Source organism: Planococcus citri, chromosome 1 (genome assembly GCF_950023065.1).
Source record: "Planococcus citri chromosome 1, ihPlaCitr1.1, whole genome shotgun sequence".
Lineage (NCBI taxonomy): Eukaryota > Metazoa > Arthropoda > Insecta > Hemiptera > Pseudococcidae > Planococcus > Planococcus citri.
This window is the reverse complement of record NC_088677.1, coordinates 86,287,214-86,310,605: the sequence shown is the minus strand read 5'-3', so window position 1 is coordinate 86,310,605 and position 23,392 is coordinate 86,287,214. Positions and strand designations below refer to the sequence as shown.

General features: G+C 35.5%; 1 protein-coding gene across 2 annotated transcripts in view; it reads left to right on the top strand.

Annotated features, from left to right (window-relative positions):
- Positions 1 to 15,721, top strand: part of LOC135839348 (uncharacterized) — a 37,072-nt gene extending 21,351 nt beyond the window's left edge. The window contains exons 4-8 of one of the 2 annotated variants that reach the window (XR_010557583.1): positions 973 to 1,125; positions 1,910 to 2,118; positions 2,654 to 2,821; positions 2,909 to 2,994; positions 14,758 to 14,931. Coding sequence is in view for 1 of the 2 variants with exons in the window: in XM_065355344.1 (XP_065211416.1) it covers positions 973 to 1,125; positions 1,910 to 2,118; positions 2,654 to 2,821; positions 14,758 to 15,414 (1,187 nt within the window). In the remaining variant the exon portion in view is untranslated. Of the gene's footprint in view, positions 1 to 972; positions 1,126 to 1,909; positions 2,119 to 2,653; positions 2,822 to 2,908; positions 2,995 to 14,757 lie in introns of both variants that reach the window. The other variant, XM_065355344.1, reaches the window with a different exon arrangement.
- The last annotated feature ends 7,671 nt before the right edge of the window (positions 15,722 to 23,392 follow it).

Genomic DNA, 23,392 nt, shown 5'->3' with positions numbered 1-23,392 from the left:
AAATGACTGCAGGTTTTCTTTTACCTATAAGTCAGAAAACTTAACCAAAACCATATCTATGATTTAAAACTTTTCTCTGAGAGGAGGCTTTAATATGCATTCTTTTTTTTGTAGTCTTAGCCAAAGTTAGAACTATTAGACTGTGACTTTTTAACAATTTTGGAAAAAATGAAAACTTTTTGGCAATTTTGGCAAAAATTGAACTTTCTGAAAATTTGACAAGAAACGAACACTTTTTAACAATTTTTGTAAAAAGTACGAGATAGGATTTCAAAACTTTTAGACAATTTTTGCAAAAACAATGAATTTCTCTTTTTGATAACTTGACCAAAAAAAAAAAAAAAAAAAAAACAGACACTTTCTGACAATTTTGTCAAAACTAGCATCAGCAAATACCTATCGATTTTAGGACAACGATGTCACCCCACTTCCCTTTAAATTTTAAATCAATCTTACTATCTACTTACTACTCACACATAAATATTTTTAATCACACGTGCCAATAAAGTAGACAGTCGTAAGCCTGTGAAAGTGAGAAAGAAAACATGTGCGCAAACGAGTTGTATTGTCCCTGTATGCCCCTAAGTATCCTGTGCGGAAACAAGTTATACTTTTGTGCGCAAACGAGTTTCATTTTCCCCCAATTGTGTGCAAACCACTTGCAGCAGCCTAAATGACGACTGACAGGAGCGAACTTGTTCTTCAATTCCACTGAATTCAATGTCTTCAACCTCGCTATTTCACAGAATAACTAGATTCTTCATACATTACCTAGGTTAACTGTGAAAAATTTATTTGATAATAAACGATCGCAGGTATTACTGTATGGATTAGCTAGTTATTTCATACATTACCTGGAGTAAATACATTAACGGTAACATATATCACAGGTGTGCTTAATGAGATGAAAGCATCGGCACGTACCTACTTCAAGAGTAGACAATTTCACGTTGATTTCATTCATTTTTATAGGCCACCCTCCCGTAGATTGCGGTCGATTGCGAAAAAACACACGTGATTCGCAAACCTCGAGCATGCCATGGGATGTCACCATTCTCCGATCAGATAAAGAAACTATGAGAGTATGCTTCGGTACTATCATAAGTTCCAGAGTAATTCTAACCTGTAAGTTGAAAACTTCGTGTTCTAGACTTTTCAAAGAAATTGCGAATTAGAAGAGGTACTTACCTATTGTACTGGCCTCTTTTGTTTGACTCGAGAGGGAATTTTCCTTTCCCTTCGGATTCGTGCAACCCTCTAAGGGTACAAGGTGGTGAAATTCACCACCAATACCGGTTTTTGTTCAGGTGGGCAGAGTAATGTTGTTGTTTGGTTCAACGATTGGGGCGCTTAGTACATAGCTAGACTATTGGACTACGCATGGATGTATGTGTGGTTGCCTACATGAACCTATTACGTATTTTTATTTATTTTGTTAAATATTGGATACTTAAATTTATTAAAAACACAAGAATTCACCTTAAGGCGTCTTCTTCGTATTGATTTTCATTGATGCGATCAGGGAAAAACGCCTCCTTAAGGTGACATTATTCTATTTGATTTTTTTAATAATCGAAAAACAGTAATTTTTCTAAATATAATGAAAGGAGGGGACTTGTAAGTGGTGCGTTATGTTCAGAAAGGTCCGAGGTACACGTCTATACCAACAACAGCTATGCCACCCATCTCAAATTAATTTTGCCAGTGTGTTTTATATGGTGGTGAAATTCACCACCAGGTACCCTTTGCGTTATTTTCCATAAAATACCCACGTAGGGTTAAAATACTAACATACGATTCGTACCTATACATATATGTAATTTTTTCTTCGTATATCTACCAATTTATGTTGTCGTTGTCTAAGTGACCAATAATGCGCAATGTTATTGTTCTTTAATATGTCCACAAGCTGAACACTGTTTGCTCATCAGCGTTTTTGATCAATATGACTACAAATCTATGAGCCGCCGAAATCCCTTGGATCCCGCAAAGTTCGAAGTAGTGCTTGTGAATGATCTACGTTATCAAATTAATTCAACGTGGTGGAGCCGTGTGAAGTATTATTCATCCGAAATATTGAACCCTTTTCAAAAACACAAACATTCTACACCACTGAAGGTAAGATACTGGTATTCTATCTACATCACTTTTAATCGAATTTTTCAAGGTAGGTACCTACCTACCTAGGTGATACGTTGTATTTCTTACTATGTCTCTCTAACTCTTCTAAGGTATTCCATAGCTTTGGATTTTCACGCGTGTACGGATATAAAAAGTAGATAAACTTACCTATCCATAGGATAAGAACTTTATTATAGGTGTAGGTATCAACTGTCGCATTCAAGTACATACTTACCTAGGTAATTTCGTATAAGTACCTATTTATATTCTTCCCAGTGGACATTTTTACGTACAATCAATTTACTCGTAATGAACAATCAATAAGTAGTGTGATTTCAAAATTGCTGATCGAATTGCGTCGTCGAATAGGTACCTATTTTAATTTTTTTTTCTCTCTCTGAAGCGTTGACCTAGGTTGCGGTCGAAACATATTCGTAGTCCTTGAATAAAAATCAATAATACCTACTTGGATAATTTACTTAGGTACCTATGTACGAGTACTACCTATAAGTATATTATTATAATGTTATAGATTGAAGAATTTCGTTATTTCAAGCACGGAAATCAAGACGAATCCCTCTATCATGACCCATTAATAGTAATTATGGAAAAAGAAATCAAGTTCGACTCGCAAGTTTACCCAGCTTGTGTTCAATGGGAAAACCCCAAAAGACTCAACATTACTACTGGAATAGCAAAGGTATAAGTTCTTTAAAACGTACCTACATATAATTGTAAGTATACCTACCTAATTTTATACCATTCAAGTACTTATGTGACTACATAGGTACGTGCCTATTGCTACAATTAATGCTACACGTTCTTCTGGAGTAAGACTGTGCAACATTTACCATACCTATCTGCATTACTTACGTACGTACGTCATACTTATTTCATGCTTTACAATGGAATCATTCGATCGTGCACCTCCCACTAATAATTACTGATTGGGTACAAAATTCGTCATGAAAATTCAATTTGAAAAATAAAATTTATAGGTAGGTATACCTATATCATGAAAGTTCATTTTCATTTCTTCGGAGAATGTCGAGCATGACTTTAAACTAGCGTAGGTAGGCAACGTAAGCATAACCTCGATTTCAGCTTCACAAATTGATTTTTCGATGTTTGGCGAACTTTTGAAATTTTAAAATCAAGTAGCTTAGGTACCATATCGATGTAGGTAGATATATATTTATGGCGATGAATTCTTTTTTTTATATGTATATCAACTTTCTTAACCGAATTTTTCAATTTCGGACGGTTCTGCAACCTTCGTCGTCATTTTAGATTTCTATACTTACAGAAGACGTGGAAATCAAATTTTCGATTTGAGCAGCTGAAACTACCTAATGTTATTTGTTGTGTATTTTAAAAAGGTCGGAATCTCTGCATTTTTACGTAGGTACGGTATTCGTTTATTCAAATTAAACGAATATAAAACGTGTTCAATAATCACATATATGTAGGTAATACATAATACCTAGGTATAGGTACCTAATAACGTATAGGTGGTACCTACATGAATATAATATAGGCACTTAGGCACCTACAGGTAGGTAATACTTACTGTCCGGTAAGTGGATGGCAATAACTAATGATTCAGATTTGGATACAACCGAATAATGGGGCTTAGGTGCAAAAGTGACAAGATCCAAAAACCATTTTTTTCAGGAAACACGAAAAACTATCAACGCCCTATCAAATAAGCTGAAAATTGGTACACGTCTTCCCTTAGTGGTTCGAAAACGATTGCCAGAATTTTTTTTTCAAAATTCACCCCTGCGGGGGTTTGGGACCACATTTTATGTTGGATCATGTCACTTTTGCCACCAACTTTTTTTTTCGTTTTATTCCGCGGTATTATGGAGTAATACTTGCTGAAATCGTAGATTTTGTTATTGTAAATGTTCCCCTCCCTTTTTTGACCAAAATTTTAATGAATTTCTTATGAAATACGTCGTGATTTCCTTTAATCAACACAAATTTTAAAAAATTTAATGAATCACCGAAAATGAGCTATGCATATCACTGGATAGAGAATTTCAAGCCGTATCGAATGGTCGAAACAGATTTTGTCGAAAGTCACTTTTACTCTTGTAGAGAGGCCTTCAAATAGTAAAGTTGGTGGCAAAAGTGACATAATCCATGGGATCATGTTACTTTTGCCACCAACCCTACTTTTTGAAGGCCTCTCTACACGAGTAAAAGTGATTTTCGGCAAAATCCGATTCGACCATCCGACGCGGCTTGACATTCTTTACCCAGTGACATGCATAACTCATTAATGCCTTTTTGGGATCTTGTCACTTTTGCACCTAGACCCCTCAATTTATTATGACTTGAGAAAAAAGGACTGTTATACTTACCCACTCGTATGTGAATGTGTGGTCAATATTTTCAAAATCCAATTTTGACCATGGCAGCCGGACCGTTGCGTCCGTAGTAAATACTAGATGGTACATACTTTGAAAAATGAACAAAATTAGCTGGGTTAGGTACTATATGACTTTTTGCCAGAGAGCCCAATGAAGACTTCAACCCCGTCTTAGACTATAGGTTTAACCCTTAAACAAACAAACAAATCCTGAGATGTTATGAAAAAATGCTTTCAATTTCCTGAATAAGATCATCACAAGTATCACTTTTACTCACAGTTCAACCCCCCCCCCCCCAGCCCCATGAAGCCACCTCGATAATGATAGACATATTTATTTGATTATTATCAAAAATCGAGGAAGCAAAAAACCCGATTAGGTCAATCTTGGAACTGAATGATATAGTTTCATTAGATGTAATGAATGAGTGAAAGCATAATTCCAAAGAACACCTCACCCCTTTTTTTTGGGGGGGGGGGGGCAAACATTGATAAAAGTTGAAGTTGGTATAAAATACAGGGACCCATGCTCCATTTTTGGGTAAACATATTCATGGTTGAACTTTCACAAAATGAAATCAAGAAAGGTGTGTGCATGGTGGACCAGAGCATTTTTTTACAAATTTGATAAACTTGTTTCAGAAAAAAAGAAAAAAACTGAAAAAACAGAGCATGAATACGCAGAGTAGGTACATAATATGGAAATATTCTCAAGTAGGCTTGAAATGACAGAAACAAGAATTGAAAGGAACACAAATGCTCTTAACGGGACATAAGTTCAGAGAATCTACAATCCACCCATCAAATCTGTTTATCACACTGTGGATATTCTTTCTCGATATTTGTCACCAAATAGTTACATCTCACAAAGGTTAGCAGTTGGATTGTTTGTCTGCAGAAATATCAAAATGGGTTTATCTACCACTGTGAAAAGCTTTACAAAGTCAAAATTGCAATACTCTCTGGCATTTCATAATGTTCAAGCATTCATGAAGAGGTCACTATCCCTCCTCGATCATAGATAATGTAGTTCTACATCATGAGAATTGCATGAGCAGATGTTGTTGTTTCCAATCATGATATTTCATGATGTAGAACTACACTATCTATGATCGAGGAGGGATAGTGACGTCTGCATGAATGCTTCAACATTATGAAATGCCAGAGACAGCTGCAATTTGACAGTGTAAAGCTTTTCAAAGTGGTAGATAAGCCTATTTCGATACTTCTGCAGAAAAACAATTGTACCACTAACCTTTGCGGGATGTAACTATTTGTTGACAAATATTGAGAAAGAATATCGACTTCAGCAGGAATTTCTCAAAACGTTCAAAAGTTCAGAGTTGTGGTTGAACAGCAGTTGAAAGCTTTTTACTGAATCTCAAATCCCCTGAATCCAGTAGTCATAAGCTATAGACACAATCTCATGATTGTGAACGACGACTTCTGCTCATGCAATTTTCATGATGTAGAACTACATTATCTATGATCGAGGAGGGATAGTGACCTCTTCACAAATGCTTGAACATTATGAAATGCCAGGGAGTGCTGCAATTTTGACTTTGTAAAGCTTTTCACAGTGGTAGATAAACCCATTTTGATATTTCTGCAGACAAACAATCCAACTGCTAACCTTTGTGAGATGTAACTATTTGGTGACAAATATCGAGAAAGAATATCCACAGTGTGATAAACAGATTTGATGGGTGGATTGTAGATTCTCTGAACTTATGTCCCGTTAAGAGCATTTGTGTTCCTTTCAATTCTTGTTTCTGTCATTTCAAGCCTACTTGAGAATATTTCCATATTATGTACCTACTCTGCGTATTCATGCTCTGTTTTTTCAGTTTTTTCTTTTTTTCTGAAACAAGTTTATCAAATTTGTAAAAAAATGCTCTGGTCCACCATGCACACACCTTTCTTGATTTCATTTTGTGAAAGCTCAACCATGAATATGTTTATCCAAAAAGTGGAGCATGGGTCCCTGTATTTTATACCAACTTTTATCAATGTTTGCCCCACCCCCAAAAAGGGGTGAGGTGTTCTTTGGAATTATGCTTTCACTCATTCATTACATCTAATGAAACTATATCATTCAGTTCCAAGATTGACCTAATCAGGGTTTTTGCTTCCTCGATTTTTGATAATAATCAAATAAATAAGTCTATCATTATCGAGGTGGCTTCATGGGGCTGGGAGGGGGGGTTTGCTTGGGTGTTTAAGGGTTAGAATGTAAATAGATTACTTTTTTATAGTTGGTTTGTAAGAGGTGGTCAGTGCTAAAGAAATATAAATAGGCATTTTCCACCTCATTATGTATTTCCAAGTACATGTAGATAGGGTTCCAATGTAGATAGTAGTTTGTATAGATATGACCCCCTAAATGTAAATAATTTCTTTCCAATAATAGATATGTAAATATTTTTTAATTTTCATTTTTTTTCATTCTCAAACCTAGTTATATATCCCAGAAGAAAAGAAGAAGCCAAACTATCCAGATGTCAAGATTGAAGACAAACCTGGATGAAGATATCTAAAATTGTATTTTATACCTACTTAGGTAACTTAGAGAATAGCAACAATCTTTCACGTGGGTGGTTGGTAAGAAGCCAGTAGCAGGTGCACTGACTGCCCCACAAATATCCAATGTACCTCATGGCCTTTAACTAGGGACCCCAACTTGTTGGGACCACCCCTAGGAAAAATGTCTCCCCCTTCATACTTCACCCTGAAATGGGTTGGTGGCTTGGTTGGCTGTCAGACAGGTATGCGTGAATAACAACTCCTGGAACATGGCAGGGACCGGGCCTTAAGCAACCGCCTAGGGGCTCGGGCATGGGTGGACAATCCGTTTCACTCTCCCCTTTCCCCTCCCCTCCCCTGTCTTAATCTTGGGGCGAAGCTGTAGTACATAGATTAACTTTAGAAATAGTAATATATAAGTAAATGTACTCTAGTATAACCTTAAGATTAAGATTGTTTTTCTTTTTTCTATTACCTATTTGATACTAAACCCTCGGCGCCTAGTGCGTCCGAGGTGTTTACCAAAAAAAAAAGAAGAAAAAACCTGAAAATTGAAGGGACCGCAAATTATTTTTTTATTTCAGAAAATCGCGATGAAAAAAATAAATGCGGAAATGAATACATACCTATATATGTGACGCAGCCAGCGATACCATACCATATGTCGGAAAACTTTTTTTTGAGATAATCGCGTTTTCATTGAAAAAGTCAGAAAATATCAAAAAAATGTTTTTGTCGATTCATATATGTACTATGAAGCCTATACTTTGGAATGGGTGTACCCACCGATCTCAAACACGTCGTTTTAGTGGTGAAAAACCGGTTTTACAAAAGTGCTTTTCATAAAAAAATGTCCAAAAAAAAAAAAAAAATATGATGTAAAACCATTAAAAGATGAAGAAAATCAAAAAAAAAAAAAAAAAAAAAATTAAAAATGTTACAAAAATAACCCAAACTTTTAAACACGTTTTTCTCAGAATTTTGGTTTTTGAATTTCAAAAAATACGCAACTTTGAAATTTTGCAAATTTGTCAGATTTTAATATTTTGAAAATCTGTTTGCACCATTGAAAAGAGGAAGAAAAACACTACCAGAAACCACAATAAAACGGAAAAAATTTTTGCCGACATATGGTATGGTATCGCTGGCTGCGTCACATATTATGTACATTAGGGTGGCCCTTATTTAAACTTGGTGGGAAATTTTTTTTTGGTTTTTTAGTGGAAAAAATCAAGATTTTAACGTGCTCAGCTCAATCGATGGTATCAATATTTTCAAAAAGAGAGGCGTTCTGTTAAAAGCACAAAAATTGTTTAATTCGAACTCGAAAAACGAATGATGAACTGAACAGAATGCTGAACTAGGTATATACTTACTGCAATTTTATTTTATTTCATGTTTTTATTAATTCATTCTTTCATCCAGTCTTTCTGTCTTTCCGCCCTAATGTACATACTTAGCTATTGTACCTACGTCAAAAATTGAGCAAATTTTGTTACAATCATAAAAACCTTTTTCAAAATTTGAATAAGTATTACTTTATTTAGGTAGACTGCATAGTGCATATTATAAAAATGATACAAAATGTGAGAAAATTGTAGGAAAATTCGAGATTTTAAATGAATTGCGAATTTCCCAGCTGGTTGCCTCAAATTTTTTGCCCATAATAGTTGAAGAAAATACAGAAAAATCGAATTGTCTGAAAACGATTGCTCAAAAACAACAAAAAGTGTTTTTTACCTTTTTTTTCAAATCAACACTTTTCTGTTCCTAACTGTAAGTATATGAAAATTGTTGAAAATTTTACGAATGGTTGCATCTTGTCCAGAAGCTCCCTCCCCCAACAAAAAAAAAAAAACGGAATTTCATACTTTCGAGTATTCATCCTGGAGCATCCAGCGCGATTTTCGATTTCCCGAGAAGTTTGAAATTTCTCCGTCCAGAAAGTCTGGGAATCAAGAGTACTTTTAGCAGCCCAACTGATTTCCACGCTATTTGGAGAAATTTTAAAATTCTCAATAAATCGAAAATGACGCTGGAGGTTCCAAGACTCGCTCGAAATTGCGGGATTCGGTTCGAGAGGGTTGATTGTATTAGTTCCAGCCTTCCAGCACTCATTTCTATCATTTTCAAAACATAGATACGTACTACCTGTAGTACGTACCTACCTAAAGTGCCCGAATCGGTCGATTTTGAATTTTAAAAAATTCGCCAAGAACCGAAGAATTATAATTAAGGCAGCTGAAATTTCGATTGTAAACGACAAACGTAGGCGATCCTCTTCGATCGAGTCGTTGGCCAACTTGCAACTCCACACAGTGACTCGGATTGCGAAAAAAAGCGCGCATGGCGTTTTACAGCAAAACTATGAGCATATCAAAAGTTGAAAGTAGTGATTTCGTAGTAATTTTCAACGAGGAATTCGAATCCGATGTCCTTTTTTTTCGCCAGACCCCTTGGAGGGTGGTACCAAAATCAAATTTTGTAAAAATGAAAAAAAATCGAGTGACATGTCAAAATGTAGGTTTTTTGGGTCGAGAAACATGAATCTGAGGTCCTTTTTTACCTCGGACCCTTTGGGGGCCCTTGGGGAGGTGCTACCAAAATCAAATTTTGTAAAAATGAAAAAATCGAGTGATATGTTAAAATATAGGTTTTTTGGGTCGAGAAACACGAATCTGAGGTAATTTTTTTCTTCAGTCCCCTCGAGGGCCCTTGGGGAGGTGCTACCGAAATCGAATTTTGTAAAAATATAAAAAAATCGAGTGATACGTCAAAATGTAGGTTTTTTGGGTCGAGAAACACGAATCTGAAGTCCTTTTTTTCATTCAGCCCCTAGGGAAGGTGTTACTGAAATCAAATTTTGAAAAAATCACAAAAATTTGAGTAGATTATCAAAATTTAGATTTTTTTGGCTGAGGGTAGAAATTAGTCAGTTTTTCAATCATTCGACCCGATATCTTCGGTTATTTTGTATCATTACTAGAAGAATCGCGCTTAGTCGCACCGTGAGGAACCACACCCAAATTCTACACTTTTTAACACACATTTTCCCGCAATCGCGATTTTGAAGGGAGTTGAATGAAAAAACTTATGCCATAGTCAATTACAATTATTTCGCGTTAATTTAGTTAAAATGTAGTTGCGTTTGAGACGAGATATCTCAAAAATGGTAGCACCTCTCCAAGGGCCCCCGAGGGGCCTGATGGAAGAAAGGACCTCAGATTCGTGTTCCTCGTCCCAAAAAACCTATATTTTGACATATTACTCGATTTTTTTCATTTTTACAAAATTTGATTTTGGTAGCACCTCCCCATGGAGTCTGAGGGAAAAAAGGACCTCAGATTCGTGTTTCTCGATCCAAAAAACCTACATTTTGACATATTACTCGATTTTTTTTTTCATTTTTACAAAATTTGATTTTGGTACCACCCCCCAAGGGGTCGGGCGAAAAAAAAGGACATCGGATTCGAATTCCTCGTTGAAAAATACTACGGAATCACTACTTTCAACTTTTTATATGGTCATAGTTTTTCTGCAAAACGCCATGCGCGCCTTTTTTCGCAATCCGAGTCACTGTGCTCCACGAGAGTCGAGACGTTCCCCCGTTCGGACCGTTGGAACATCGAAAGAACACACCGAACCCCCTTCGTCGTGAACTAGAATCGTTGTGCATTCCTTGTTTTACATTTCACAGACTTAAATGAGTACCTAGGTACCTAATTCCTAAACGTAATTGGTTTGGTTACTGATTTCCATTCATTCCGAAAGATTTTACGCTAGATAGTAGGTACACTACACAGAACACACGTATCGGAATGTGTTTTGAGGATGCAAAAAACGACGGACTATAAATGGATAGAAAATGGCAAAACATCGCAATAGCGATCAGTAGCTTAACTCGACACCCCTTCTGGGGGGAGGGGGTTTGAAATCAAGATACAAGATTATCTACCAAAAAAAAGTGTATTTTTACGTGACGGCATCGCACGCCGTTGCGAGCGAAAAAAGTCATTTTTTCAGGGTGTCTGTGGGAGTTTTGTACCCAGCCCCCCTCCAGGTGATTACGCCACTGATAGCGATAGCTGAACATTTCAAATTTTAAATCGAATTTTAGTATCTAATCAGTTTTTTTTTTTTTTTTTTGTAAAACACCTCGGACGCACCAGGCGCCAAGGGTTTATATTTATTATTATAAAAGAAAAAACAATCTTAATCTTAAGGTTACTAATATTAACTATTATTACTATTCTAAGTTTAAGCTATACCTTCACCCCAAGATTAAGACAAGGGACGGGAAGGGGAATGGGGGGGAGGTGAGACGGATTGTCCACCCTGAGCCAAACCCCTAGGCGGTGGCCTAAGGCATGATCCCTGTCACGTTCCAGGAGTTGTTATTCACGCGTACCTGTCTGACAGCAGACCAAGCCCCTAACCCATCTTGGGGTGAAGTTTTAAAGGGAGAGGCTCGATAGCAAATTCAGCGTAGAATTTTTTGATATGGCTAATAACTGCGCCAGATGAACAGGAAGAGTTGTACCAAGCAAAATAATTGGAAAAACGAGTTCAAAAATTAGCATTTTTTTTGTTTTTGTAAAAAATCTAAAAAAATTTTCCTCATGACATACCTATTCTTTTTATCAGTTGCTTTGAATTGAAAAAGTGTGACATTTTTGGCCCCGCAAACCCACGCCTCTCTATCTCAATTTGTAAAAAAGTTTCACCACTTTCAATGCTGAACAAAAGCTTGGAAAAATTCAAAATTTTCATTTTTTTTTATTCTCATTTAAAGAGCTGGTGCAGTTATTAGCCGCATCAAAAAAATCTACGTGAAATTTGCTATCGAGCCTGGCAAACCTCAATTTTGAACAGTTCATTTCATGATTTAACTGATCGCACCTCACTATTTCATTAGAATAACTAGATTCTTCATACATTACCTAGATGAACTATGAACAATTTACTTGCATTAAGTACTTTTCTATTAATGTTATTTCATACATTACCTGGAGTAAATACATTAACGGTAACATATATATGAGGTGGAAAGTGCCTATTTATATTTCTTTGGCACTGATCACCTTTCACAAACTAAAGATAATAAATAAAATTATTTACAACTTAAAACTATAGTCAAGATCGGGATTTAGGTCTCTGTCTGGCACTGGCTAATACACTATCATGTCGATTGGCTACAGACTCGGACTGTTATTATTGGGGTATTCTTGAAGAACTCGATAATTGAGTGTCTTACCGATCCCCAATCCAGTTGATCTCGTCCGCAGCCCAACCTGGGTATAGCCAGCTTCTTAATTTCCAACTCTGTACATTTGGAAGCTAGATTCTTTAGGGTCTTTAAGAAGTTTTCTTGAGTGGGTTTGTCTCTGAAACATTCTTTAGTGACCATGTCCCGACAAACCACCTCGACACAATATCGAGAAAAAAAAAGGGTCGAGTTGACTCAAATTTTGAGTTGAGTTTGGGCCGATTTGTTTCCTTTTCATCAGTTTTTTCGACATAAAATCTACCTAATCTCAAACATTATTGATATAAAATCGACCCAAATTTACCATCGAGCATTTTTCATATTGAGACATCGCCACATATTTTTTGTCGATAATTTGAAGATTGTGTGTAGTTTATTAGTCGATTTTTCAACACTTTCTTGTGATTTGATGCAAAATCAACTCAACATCTGTGACGACGGTTTTGAGTACTTTTATCGACACTTTTTTCTAATCAATTTTGTGTCGAGCTTATGAAAAACGACCTTAAATCTTCAGAAAATCGCTCTTCGTATTCTAGTGCATATTTATTCAAATTATACAAAATATTATGTGAATTGATATTTGAAATGATTAGATGGTAAAATCCCTGCACCTCGACTCCACCTTGACTTTCCCATGACTCAAAAATTGGGTCGAGATGACCCCTTAGAAATGAAGTTACATACTCTTCTTTTCTTCAACATTAATTTTTTTGGAAAAACTACTTATACAGTTTGCTACACATTTTATCTGCGAGTAGTAAATTGTATCAGTGATGAAAAATTGACGTCTATTTTTTATCAATTTTTGGTCTACTTTTACTACTTCTGTGCTGTAAATTAACCATAAAATTTTGAAGCGATTTTCATACCATTTTCATTTCTCATCAAAAAATAGTCAAAATCTACTTCAACTTCAACTTCAGTGTGCAGAAAAAATTTTATATTTTTAAGAAAAAAATTGATGAATATTTTGAGTCAAGTTTTGATCGATTCTTATTCAAACAAAATAATTGATAAAATATCGACCCAATTTTTAAGTACAGAATCGTCATCGATTGCAATTCCACAAATGTGCCTCTATTTTAAGCCAACCTCGAAACTTATCTTCATTTATCTAAAAAAATTGACCTAAAATCGACACCAACTTATGTTTGCAAAATTGAGTCAATTTTCTGAGAAAAATCAGTGAACATTTAGTGTCAAGTCTTGGCATATTTTGTATTTCGACGAAAAATTGACAAAATGTCAGTCATACTTCTTGACACAAAATAGTTATCGATTATAGTACCACAAATCTGTAACAACTTGGGATCAATTTTCACATGATTTTTATTGTGTAGTAAAAATCGACCTAAAATCGATCCAGTTTTCTGTATGGAAAATCAACGTCTATAATGAAGGAAACATCTGTGAAACTTTGAAGTCAGGTTTTGACTTTAGGCAGAAATCGACGTAAAATCAATGTGAATTTTCGACCAAAAAATCGTCATTGATTTATGCAAGAAAATATATAGCGATTTAAGATCGAGTTGCTCTCAAACTTGTATTCTGTTTGAAACTGTTAAAAACTTTCAGGCGAATATTTTGATATTTTCGATCGATTTTTAAAATCGACATAGAAACGATCAAAACTATCGATCAATTTGCACTCGATCAAAACTCGACCTAAAATTGACGATCGAGATGGTTTGTTGGGTATAAGATGAAATTTTTGGTTTTGGTATGATTTACGAGTAGTTTCCCTTCCTTTCCATATCTACTATAATATCCCATACCATTGCCCCCTTCTCCTCAGGTCTTCCTTGCCTCCAAATTTTCGAGTAATTTGCTTGGCAACACCCTAGGACATCTCAAAATCCACACTGACACAATGTGCCAGTGCGTACTCCGGGAAACAACGGTGCAGGTCTTCTTCTATCTCCTCCAGAGTAAAGATGCCGTTGGAAGTTGTCACCAACTCCCCCCAACTTCCCCTCTGGAGCTTCTCGTTCAATCCCTTCTCTTTCTCGTCCAATATAAGCTTGACATGTGCTGGTGAACTTGGGGCAGTGGCCAGGTACTCACTGTACAGAAGTAGGGCAGCCACTGCCGCCAGCCCAGCTGGTCTATAAAAACGTTCCTTACAGGCCCTAAGTACAAGGTACTGCATTGGGGGTGGGTAATGATGTTGATAGAATAATAGGGTATAATAGGGATGACATAACTCCCCACTGATGAGGTGCTGTTCCAGGGCCCTATCTACAATCCTACTAGCCACGTTTTGATATTCGATGTTGGCAAAGTACTGCCCTACTATCGACTGTGGGCTAATCTTTTTAAGAAGACCGAGCCTCACATATGAACGACTTTTATTAAATATGTACATACAAAAAATATTATTGGTAAAATAGCAAATCAGTTTGCCGGAATACATGTACCTTATACTTTTTAAAATAATTATAATGACCGCTATAAATTTCAATTTCAGGTAGAACAATTCAGTACAGCTGCAGACAACGCAGGTTTCAGTAACAATGATTACTCTTTCATGAGCCAGGACGCATGCCGTGAAAACCCAACATATCCTTACTTCGTGTTCAACTGGGCAGCTCTCTTGCGTCGTGTTGACGATGAGCCAAACACAGACCGCAATGATACTAAATTATTCATCAAACGCAACCCTACTGCGCTACACAATGGGACATTGTTTTGTCTAGAGCTGAAGCACAACGAATCGATCCGTTTTCAGACTGTAGGCGGCAGCGGGGTTATTATCGAAACAGATCGTCGCTACTTTATTCGAGGAATTGCAGGACTAGGACTCTTCAGACACCCATTAAACGACGATGCTCGTTTCAAACATTTCATGAATGCAATTCGTAACGTTGCAAACATTTCGTATCAAGACTTTTCAAAAAATATTTCTGATTTAATAACTAACGGGTCATTTGATCCTGGATTTGTTCACGAAGCAGTCTTCGTATTTAATTATAACTTTGCAAGTCTTCTGCGAAATCATCTTAAACCAGCTGGAGAGTTGTTGACGAATCAGCCAGACAAGTTGATCGGTGTTACAGATATAGCTGACTATGTAGATTGGATCAAACATATTGTAGCTGAAGTCGACCCATATTACATACTATGATTGATTATTAATACATACATATGTAAGTGTAGGTATACCTATACTAGCACATAGAAAGTGAATGTTTTTTAAAACTTGTTTACATTTTTCACAAAGCGCAACTTTCTTTATTTCTTTCCTTTTTTCTTCTTATTTTTTCTTAGTTGAGTCAAGTACCTACCCAGTTAGGTATAGGTACTCATGTTGTAGTCTTGTAGAAATGGCTCCGGTGAATGTGAAAGTGTTGTAATCCGAAAACATATGTAAATATTCGCCTTTAAGGTGCCTAATACGTAATCCATTAAAATTCTGAATTTCTGTTGTTGTACTTGTAGTATTCGTTTCTGAGTAAAAATTACCAAAAATATACAACTACTTATGTAGATCCGTACTTACGAGTAGTTAGTAATGGAGTGCGTAGGTACTTTTGATTTTAGCCACATGTGTGTGCATTTACAAACTTGAGGTAGATATACTATAGTCTATTACCGTTGCCTAACGATCTAATAGTAAAGCTATGTATGTATGTATGTACATTGTACATACCAACAGCAACTTGGCTGTTGATACCTTAGATACTTTCGTTCAACTCAGGAATGGTAACCGTAACAGAAATTTTTAAACGAAATTAATTTTAACCGCTAAAATGAGACAAAATCTGTAAACATAACCATAACCATAACCGTAACTGTAACCGTGATACAGTGAGTCTTAGAATTATTGAGATGGGGAGGAATTATGTTAATATTTTGGTTAGGTGGTTTAGTGAATAATTATCCCTTAGAGAAGGAACAAAATTACTTACCTTGTCCTGGATAGCTCAGAGTTGGTAGAGTAATACATACTAGACACTCGGTAAGATCGCGCATAAATGCGCTACCTTTGAACGGATTCATAAGTAAAAATAATTGGATATTATCTTGTAAGGTTGAATGTTACTGAAATGTTTTATGAAGAATTGAAGACAGTACATAAGAATTATGAAAAATAGAATTGGAAGGAACGATGTAAAAATAAGTATGGAGATGATTGGTGACAGTCAATATTTTACCTTAAAAGGATTGCGAATAAATGACATACCTACGTATGAAGTAGGTACATGACAAAAATCGAACAATTTCACAAAAAATGTCGTTTTCAACTAATTTGAGAGGTGCAATGAAAATTAACACTGAAGGGAGAGGAAGTGATATTTTTTATCCCAGGTTTGCAGCGATCTATGGTGATTAGGTGTGCATTTTACTGATTTGAATTTATTATTGTGGTTTTGCTGTGAATATTGATCTATACTGATTAGTGATTAGGTGTTGATTTCATTCCCAGAATTACTTTAATCATACCTACCTTATTTTTCACTCCCCCCCCCAAACAAAAAAAAGTTCCATGTCGAATGAAACTACAATCAATCGATTTCAAAGGTTGAAAAAGTGTACCAACATCAGCTTTTGTACAATGGAAATTGATCACCCCCCCCCCAAAGTTCCATGTTGAATATTGAAAATACATACCTAATAATTGATCGATTTCAAACGTTAACAGTATCCTCCTTATTTGTTATCTCCCCTCGCACAAAAGAAAGTTCTAAACTACAATTGTAAATTACATACTTTTTAAAATTACTTTAATTATACCCACCTACCTTATTTTTCACCCTCCCCCAACCAAAAAAAAGTTCCATGTGGAATGAAACTACAATCGAAATAGGTACATACTTATAATTGATCAATTTCAAACTTTAACCATACCCTCCTTATTTTTCACCCCCCCCCCTCGCCAAAAAAAGTTCCATGTCGAATGAAACTGCAATCGATCAATTTCAAAGGTTGAAAAAGTGTACCAACATCAGCTTTTTTCAATGGGGACTGATCACCCGCTCCCCCAAAAAATTCCATGTCGAATATTGAAAATACATATAATTGATCGTTTTCAAACTTTAACTATACCCTCCTTATTTGTCACCTCCACCTCCCCCCTCAAAAAAAGAAAGTTCTAAACTACAATTGTAAATTACGTACTTTTTAGAATTACAATAATCATAGGTACCTACCTTATTTTTCACTCCCCCCCCCCCACCAGAAAAAGTTCCATGTCGAATGAAACTACAATCAATTGATTTCAAAGGTTACCTAATTTTTCACCCCCCCCCCCCCACAAAAGAAGTTCCATGTCGAATGAAGCTACAATCGATCAATTTCAAAGGTTGAAAAAGTGTACCAACGTCAGCTTTTGAAGCTTTTTACAATGATGATTGAAACTACATACATAAATCGATTGATTTCAAAGATTGAAGAAGTGTAGGTACAAATGTTTAGGCTCAAAGCTTTCTTCAAAACTTAAGCAAAAATCAATTATTGAGCTTTTTGACGAATATTGAGCTTTTTTGAGCTTTACAGCACAACTATTTTTGTCAACTTTTTTCTTCAACATTCCACTTCTCTTGATGCTCGTTCAAGATATAATATACGTACATCTTTGTACATGCCAAATGTGCTGTGTATAGGTTAAAATCAATTATTGAGCTTTTTTGAGCTTACGACGTAACTTTTTTGTTAACTTTTTTCTTCAACTTTTTACTTCTTTAGGTGCTCTTTCAAGGTATAATATACGTACTTCTCTGTATACATCAAATGCGCTACGTATAGGCGAAAATCAATTATTGAGCTTTTTTGAGCTTTATGGTGCAACTTTTAGAACTTTTGATAAAAACCTGCATATCTGTACGGCTCAAAAGCTATTTTTTGAGAGGTCACTGAGCAAAATCGGTTCTGCCGTTGATGAGATCTCAGAGTCAAAAGAATTTTGTCATGCTACCTATAAGCTTTTTGATGAATATTGAGCTTATTTGAGCTTCACAGCGCAACCATTTTTGTTAACTTTTTTCTTCAATATTCCACTTCTTTTGATGCTCTTTCTAGGTATAATATACATACTAGGGTGTACCTTATTTGTATAGTGAAAAAAAAATTTTCGATTTTTTTCGCTCCCACCCCCCAAAAACATGACCACAGGTGAGAAAATAATACCCTGAAAATTTCAGCCCCCTAGGTGAAAAAAAAGTCGTGCCGGTGGGCCCCCCAATTTTCCCATATATGAAAAAATCGAAGTATCAGGCAAAATTTTTAAAATTGTGAACTTTCTAGTTCTAACACCTCAGTTAAGTCCCTACTTACGTAAAATCAACCTACATACCAATTTTAGCCCCCTATCTCCACCCAAGACTAACCAGTGGATTAGAGGGGAGAGCTCATATTTATGAGGTACCTACTAGTGAAAAAATATTTAATGACGCCCTAAATTGTTGTCTGGTTTCACAAGAAAAATTTCTCCAATCACGTTAGTAAAAATGAGTCGTGCTAGGGAGCACCCCCCCCCCCCATCTAGATATAAAAGAAATCAGAAAAATTGACATTTTTACATTTTTTTTTCACATCATAATCCAAGGATTTGGTCCATTTTTATTAGAAATACTGTTAAATATTTTTATGACCTGTCTACATAATGAAAAGGTGGAACTTGTCTCATTCCCCAGAAAATGAAAAAAGATGAATATTATTATTTATTAAATTTTTTTCTTCCATATTTTAATCCTTGGTTTTGGCCGATCTTCATCAGAAAAGCACTTATACCTATGTCAGACTTTTAAGAACTTGTAGAAAATGGACGAATTTCTGAATTTTAACTTTGAGAAACATTGAAGCGGACGTTTTGTCATAAAATTACCTATGTCAAATTTTCACAGAAGACTTATTGACGTTCTGATATTTTGTAATGTAAGACTTGAAAACTTGGAAAAAATCGTCAAGAATCCCTATCAATGAGATTTCATTTTCAAGTTTAGAGCAAAAAAACATATCCATGACTTGAAACTATCTTTGCAGAGGAGACTTCACCACTATTCCAAAAAAAAATCAACTTTGTGGATCTCTTATCATTTATGTAGGTGGTGAGTGAATTATCTATAAGCAATCTGCACAGGAAAAATTTTCACCTAATTACGAGTAGGTACCTATAGACATCAATTTTCATATTTCTCAATATTCTTCAATTTTGGGGGCCTCTTAAAAGAGGACCACCATCATTTGGAGGACAAAAGGGTGCTTTTCTTGAAAAAGTGGTTATCTAAAAGTACTCTGCTCAGAAATGAAACATTATCAAAAAATTTGCATAGATATGAATTTTTCATTTTTTTGTTGATTTTTTTTCAATTTTGAGGGGCTTTATAGGTAACCAACATGGTTTGGGAGACCGGAAGAAGGTTTTTCTTGAAAAAGAGTTTATTCAGAAAGATTCTGCACATAAATAAAAGATTTTCAAAAAATTTCTACAGACATCAATTTTTAATATTTTTTTTATTTTCCCCAAATTTGAGAGGCTCTATGCAAGAGAGCCAAAATCATTTGGGGGTCCAACAATGGTTTATTCTTGAAAAGGGGGTTATGTAGAACAATTTTAATGTAAAAATGAGATATTTTCATCAAATTTTCCAAAACTTTGGTTTATTATCATTTTTTGTGATTTTTTCAACTTTGAGGGGCTCCTTACTAGAGGGCCAATATGGTTTGAAGGGCCCGGGAAATTTTTTTCTTAAAAAGGGGATTATTTAGAAACATTCTGGCGCAGAAACAAAAAATTTTCATGAATAGAACTTTTTTCTGATTTTTTTGATTTTTTCCCCACTTAGGGGGCTACCGGCACCACTTTTTTTATAGATAGGGAAAAAATAAAAAATAGGGAATTATTTTCTCACCTGAGGTCATGTTTTTGGGGGGTGGGAGCTACAAATTTCAAACTTTTCAAAATAAGGTACACCCTAATACATACTCCTCTGTATACATCAAATGTGCTAGGTATAGGCGAAAATCAATTATTGAGCTTTTTTGAGCTTTATGGCACAACTTTTTTGTTAACTTTTTTCTTCAACTTTTTACTTCTTTAGGTGCTCTTTCAAGGTATAATGTACGTACTTCTCTGTATACATCAAATGCGCTATGTATTGGCAAAAATCAATTATTGAGCTTTTTTGAGCTTTATGGTGCAACTTTTAGAACTTTTGATAAAAACCTGCACATCTACAGTTCAAAAGCTATTTTTTGAGAGGTCACTGAGCAAAATCGGTTCAGCCGTTGCTGAGATCTCAGTGTCATAAGAATCCGGTCATACTATTAATATATAGAATGCAAGGGGAGTTCTGTACACAAAATGACATTTTTTGTACGATTCTAAAAAAATAACAACAACAACAACAACACGCAGCAGTACAAAACGTTGATGAATACCGCATATCAGAAAGAAAGAAAAAAATTGCACACAATATTACGTAACTTCTTCATTTTCCACAGTGTCATAAGAATCCGGTCATACTATTAATGTATATAGATAATAAAACCAGACACCATCATCAAGAAGGTTGTGGTTTACTTTAATTTAATCGTCGTGCCTACTCGTAGTTTCTGATTCGAGTTGGTAGGTGTAATTTTCATCGCATATTTTTCTTCAGTCGTTACATCTGGTGATTATTACATGTTTGTCGATGCCAATAAGGATTTGTGGATTCAACGGAAAGATGAAACGGAGAACCGTAGTAAACTGAAAGACAGTGATTGCCAGAGTACTCCATCTACTCCTAATGTTGGAAAGGTATGATACGAATTGAAAAAAGGAATAGTGGTGCTAACTTGAAATAAAATTTTATTTTATAGCTGATGGAGGCAGGCAGTTATGAAAACTGATATCGAACAAGCATTGCGAATGGCAGACAGTGGCTCACTGAACTCGGATAAATCAATAAAATCTCCCGTCGTCAACCTGAAGACATATAGTTAGGTACTGAAGTTGGCACCTTCTTTTAATCCTGCTCGTAATAATTTTGCACTATGATTGATGAGCTTTGATAATTTTTATAGAAATGCTTGGAATGTGCTTGTTTAACGACAATATCTCCAGAACTCGACCTTCATCCGCCGACTGGGAAGCAATGCGACCCAACTAAACCAGGAGAGAAGAAAAGTAGCGGAAAAGCGGACAAGAGAAAACTCGACAAAAAGTTGTGATACCTGCTGTTATCATTGTAAAAGATGAGGAATTATTACCGACCGTGAATTTTGAGTAAGTTTAAAAAGGGTGCAATTTATCGTTACTTTAAAAAAGGGGGTTAGCACGATAACAGTAGTGGGTTATCACGATAAATAAGTATTCACGATGAAAAAGAGGATTGTACGATAAATAAGTGTATTTCACAATAAAAAAATGTATTGCACGATTTCTTAAAAAACGAACGATAAATTACGAGTGGTATCCACGATATATATGATAGTAAGAACAATAAAAAATAAACAATTTCCACGAGAAGTTTTTGATAAAATGAACGATAAATAAGTGATGCCCACGATAAATAAGGATAAATGAACGACAAAAAGTATAAGATCTTTGCGAGTGAATAAAAAATGAAGTGTTCTAGTAGGTACCTATTTCAATAAAGCTTTACGAGATAACGCCGGACGACCTCGTTTATGTTTTTGACCCAATGGGATGAATTTTGCTGCCAAGGGAGAGTTGAAATTCGGTAAATTTTCATCTGAGCCTAATACTTTTTCTCGAAATGTTCCGATTCTCCTGTAATTGGACTTGGAATTAAAATCACAGATTTTTAATGAAATTATGAAAAATTCTATTTTTTTTTTTTTTTACCTATTTGATGGTCTTTGCACCCCCCTTCTGGGGCCCCATTTGGGTTTTGAACCAAAATAACGTCAAAAATGAATTCTGGAGCCCAAAAAACGTACATATCGATACCCCGCCACTCGACTCTTCCAAAATATTTACCTCTTTGCACCCTCTTCCTAGGGCCCCATTTGAGGTTCGAACCAAAATAACGACAAAAATGAATTCAGAGCCTAAAAATACCTGTGTATCAAAAAGATTGACGTCCAAATTTGCATTAATTTCTGAAATATGATTTTTGACACCCTAAAAAATGAATCTGTCCCACTGTGTGCCAGCGTTTTCTTTTGTCAATGAAAAATATCGTGTTTATCAATGAAAATTATCGGGCTAACAACCTTTTTCAATGGTTGAAAAATGCTGTGCTTACCACCTAAACTACCGTTACTAAGCCACGTTTTATCGTTCAATTGGTTATCGTGCTAACCACCTTTTTTATCGTTCGATTATATATTTCCCGTTGAAAAACACGAGATCAACTTTTCTCAAAAATTTCTTGAACTACATAGAACCCAATTTCGTCATCATCGGCCCACCTTAATGAACATCTTCTTTAACAAAAACGAGTGTACAAAAAGGTGTTAATAAAGTTGCCTACGTTGTTCGCCGTAAATACGACGGATCCGTATTTACGGCGAACTGGTTAGGCAATTTTATTAACACATCGCCTGACCTACAGATTATGAGATCATTATCTCCTTAAAGGAAAGTAATATGAACTGATCTGTCCTGTTTGATCAGATCTAATTATTTTCCCCCAAGTAAATGACAACCCTTGAGCAGTACCTTCACCATCTCTCATTCCACAACAGTTTTCCTCACAGATTATACAGAATCGATCTTCTTTCCACCCGGATGAACGAGTCTGTAAAAAATTTCTTCCACAAGTTGGTCTACGAGCCACACCCAGGAACTCCGGTTGACGTATACACCCCTATCTATATTCTTGTGCGATTTTATCAATATTTTTGTATTCAATTTTGCATTTACTGCACTCAACGTGAGTTCATCATTTGCAATCTTTTCGTTACGTAATTGAGATTAATCTTACATATCTACTTACTGATTTTTTTCCCCGCAGGAAAAACAAGAAGATGGCGTTACGAAATACTTCTTTGAGAATAAAATACCTCACATGATGCTGATCATATTCATCGCACATTGTGTCTGCATATTTATCGATAGATGCCATGGATTTATTTACGTAGACATGTGATGGCAAAGCTAATATTTTACGATGTGCAGATTCTTGTCCTTCACCTGTGTCTTTTTTTACATG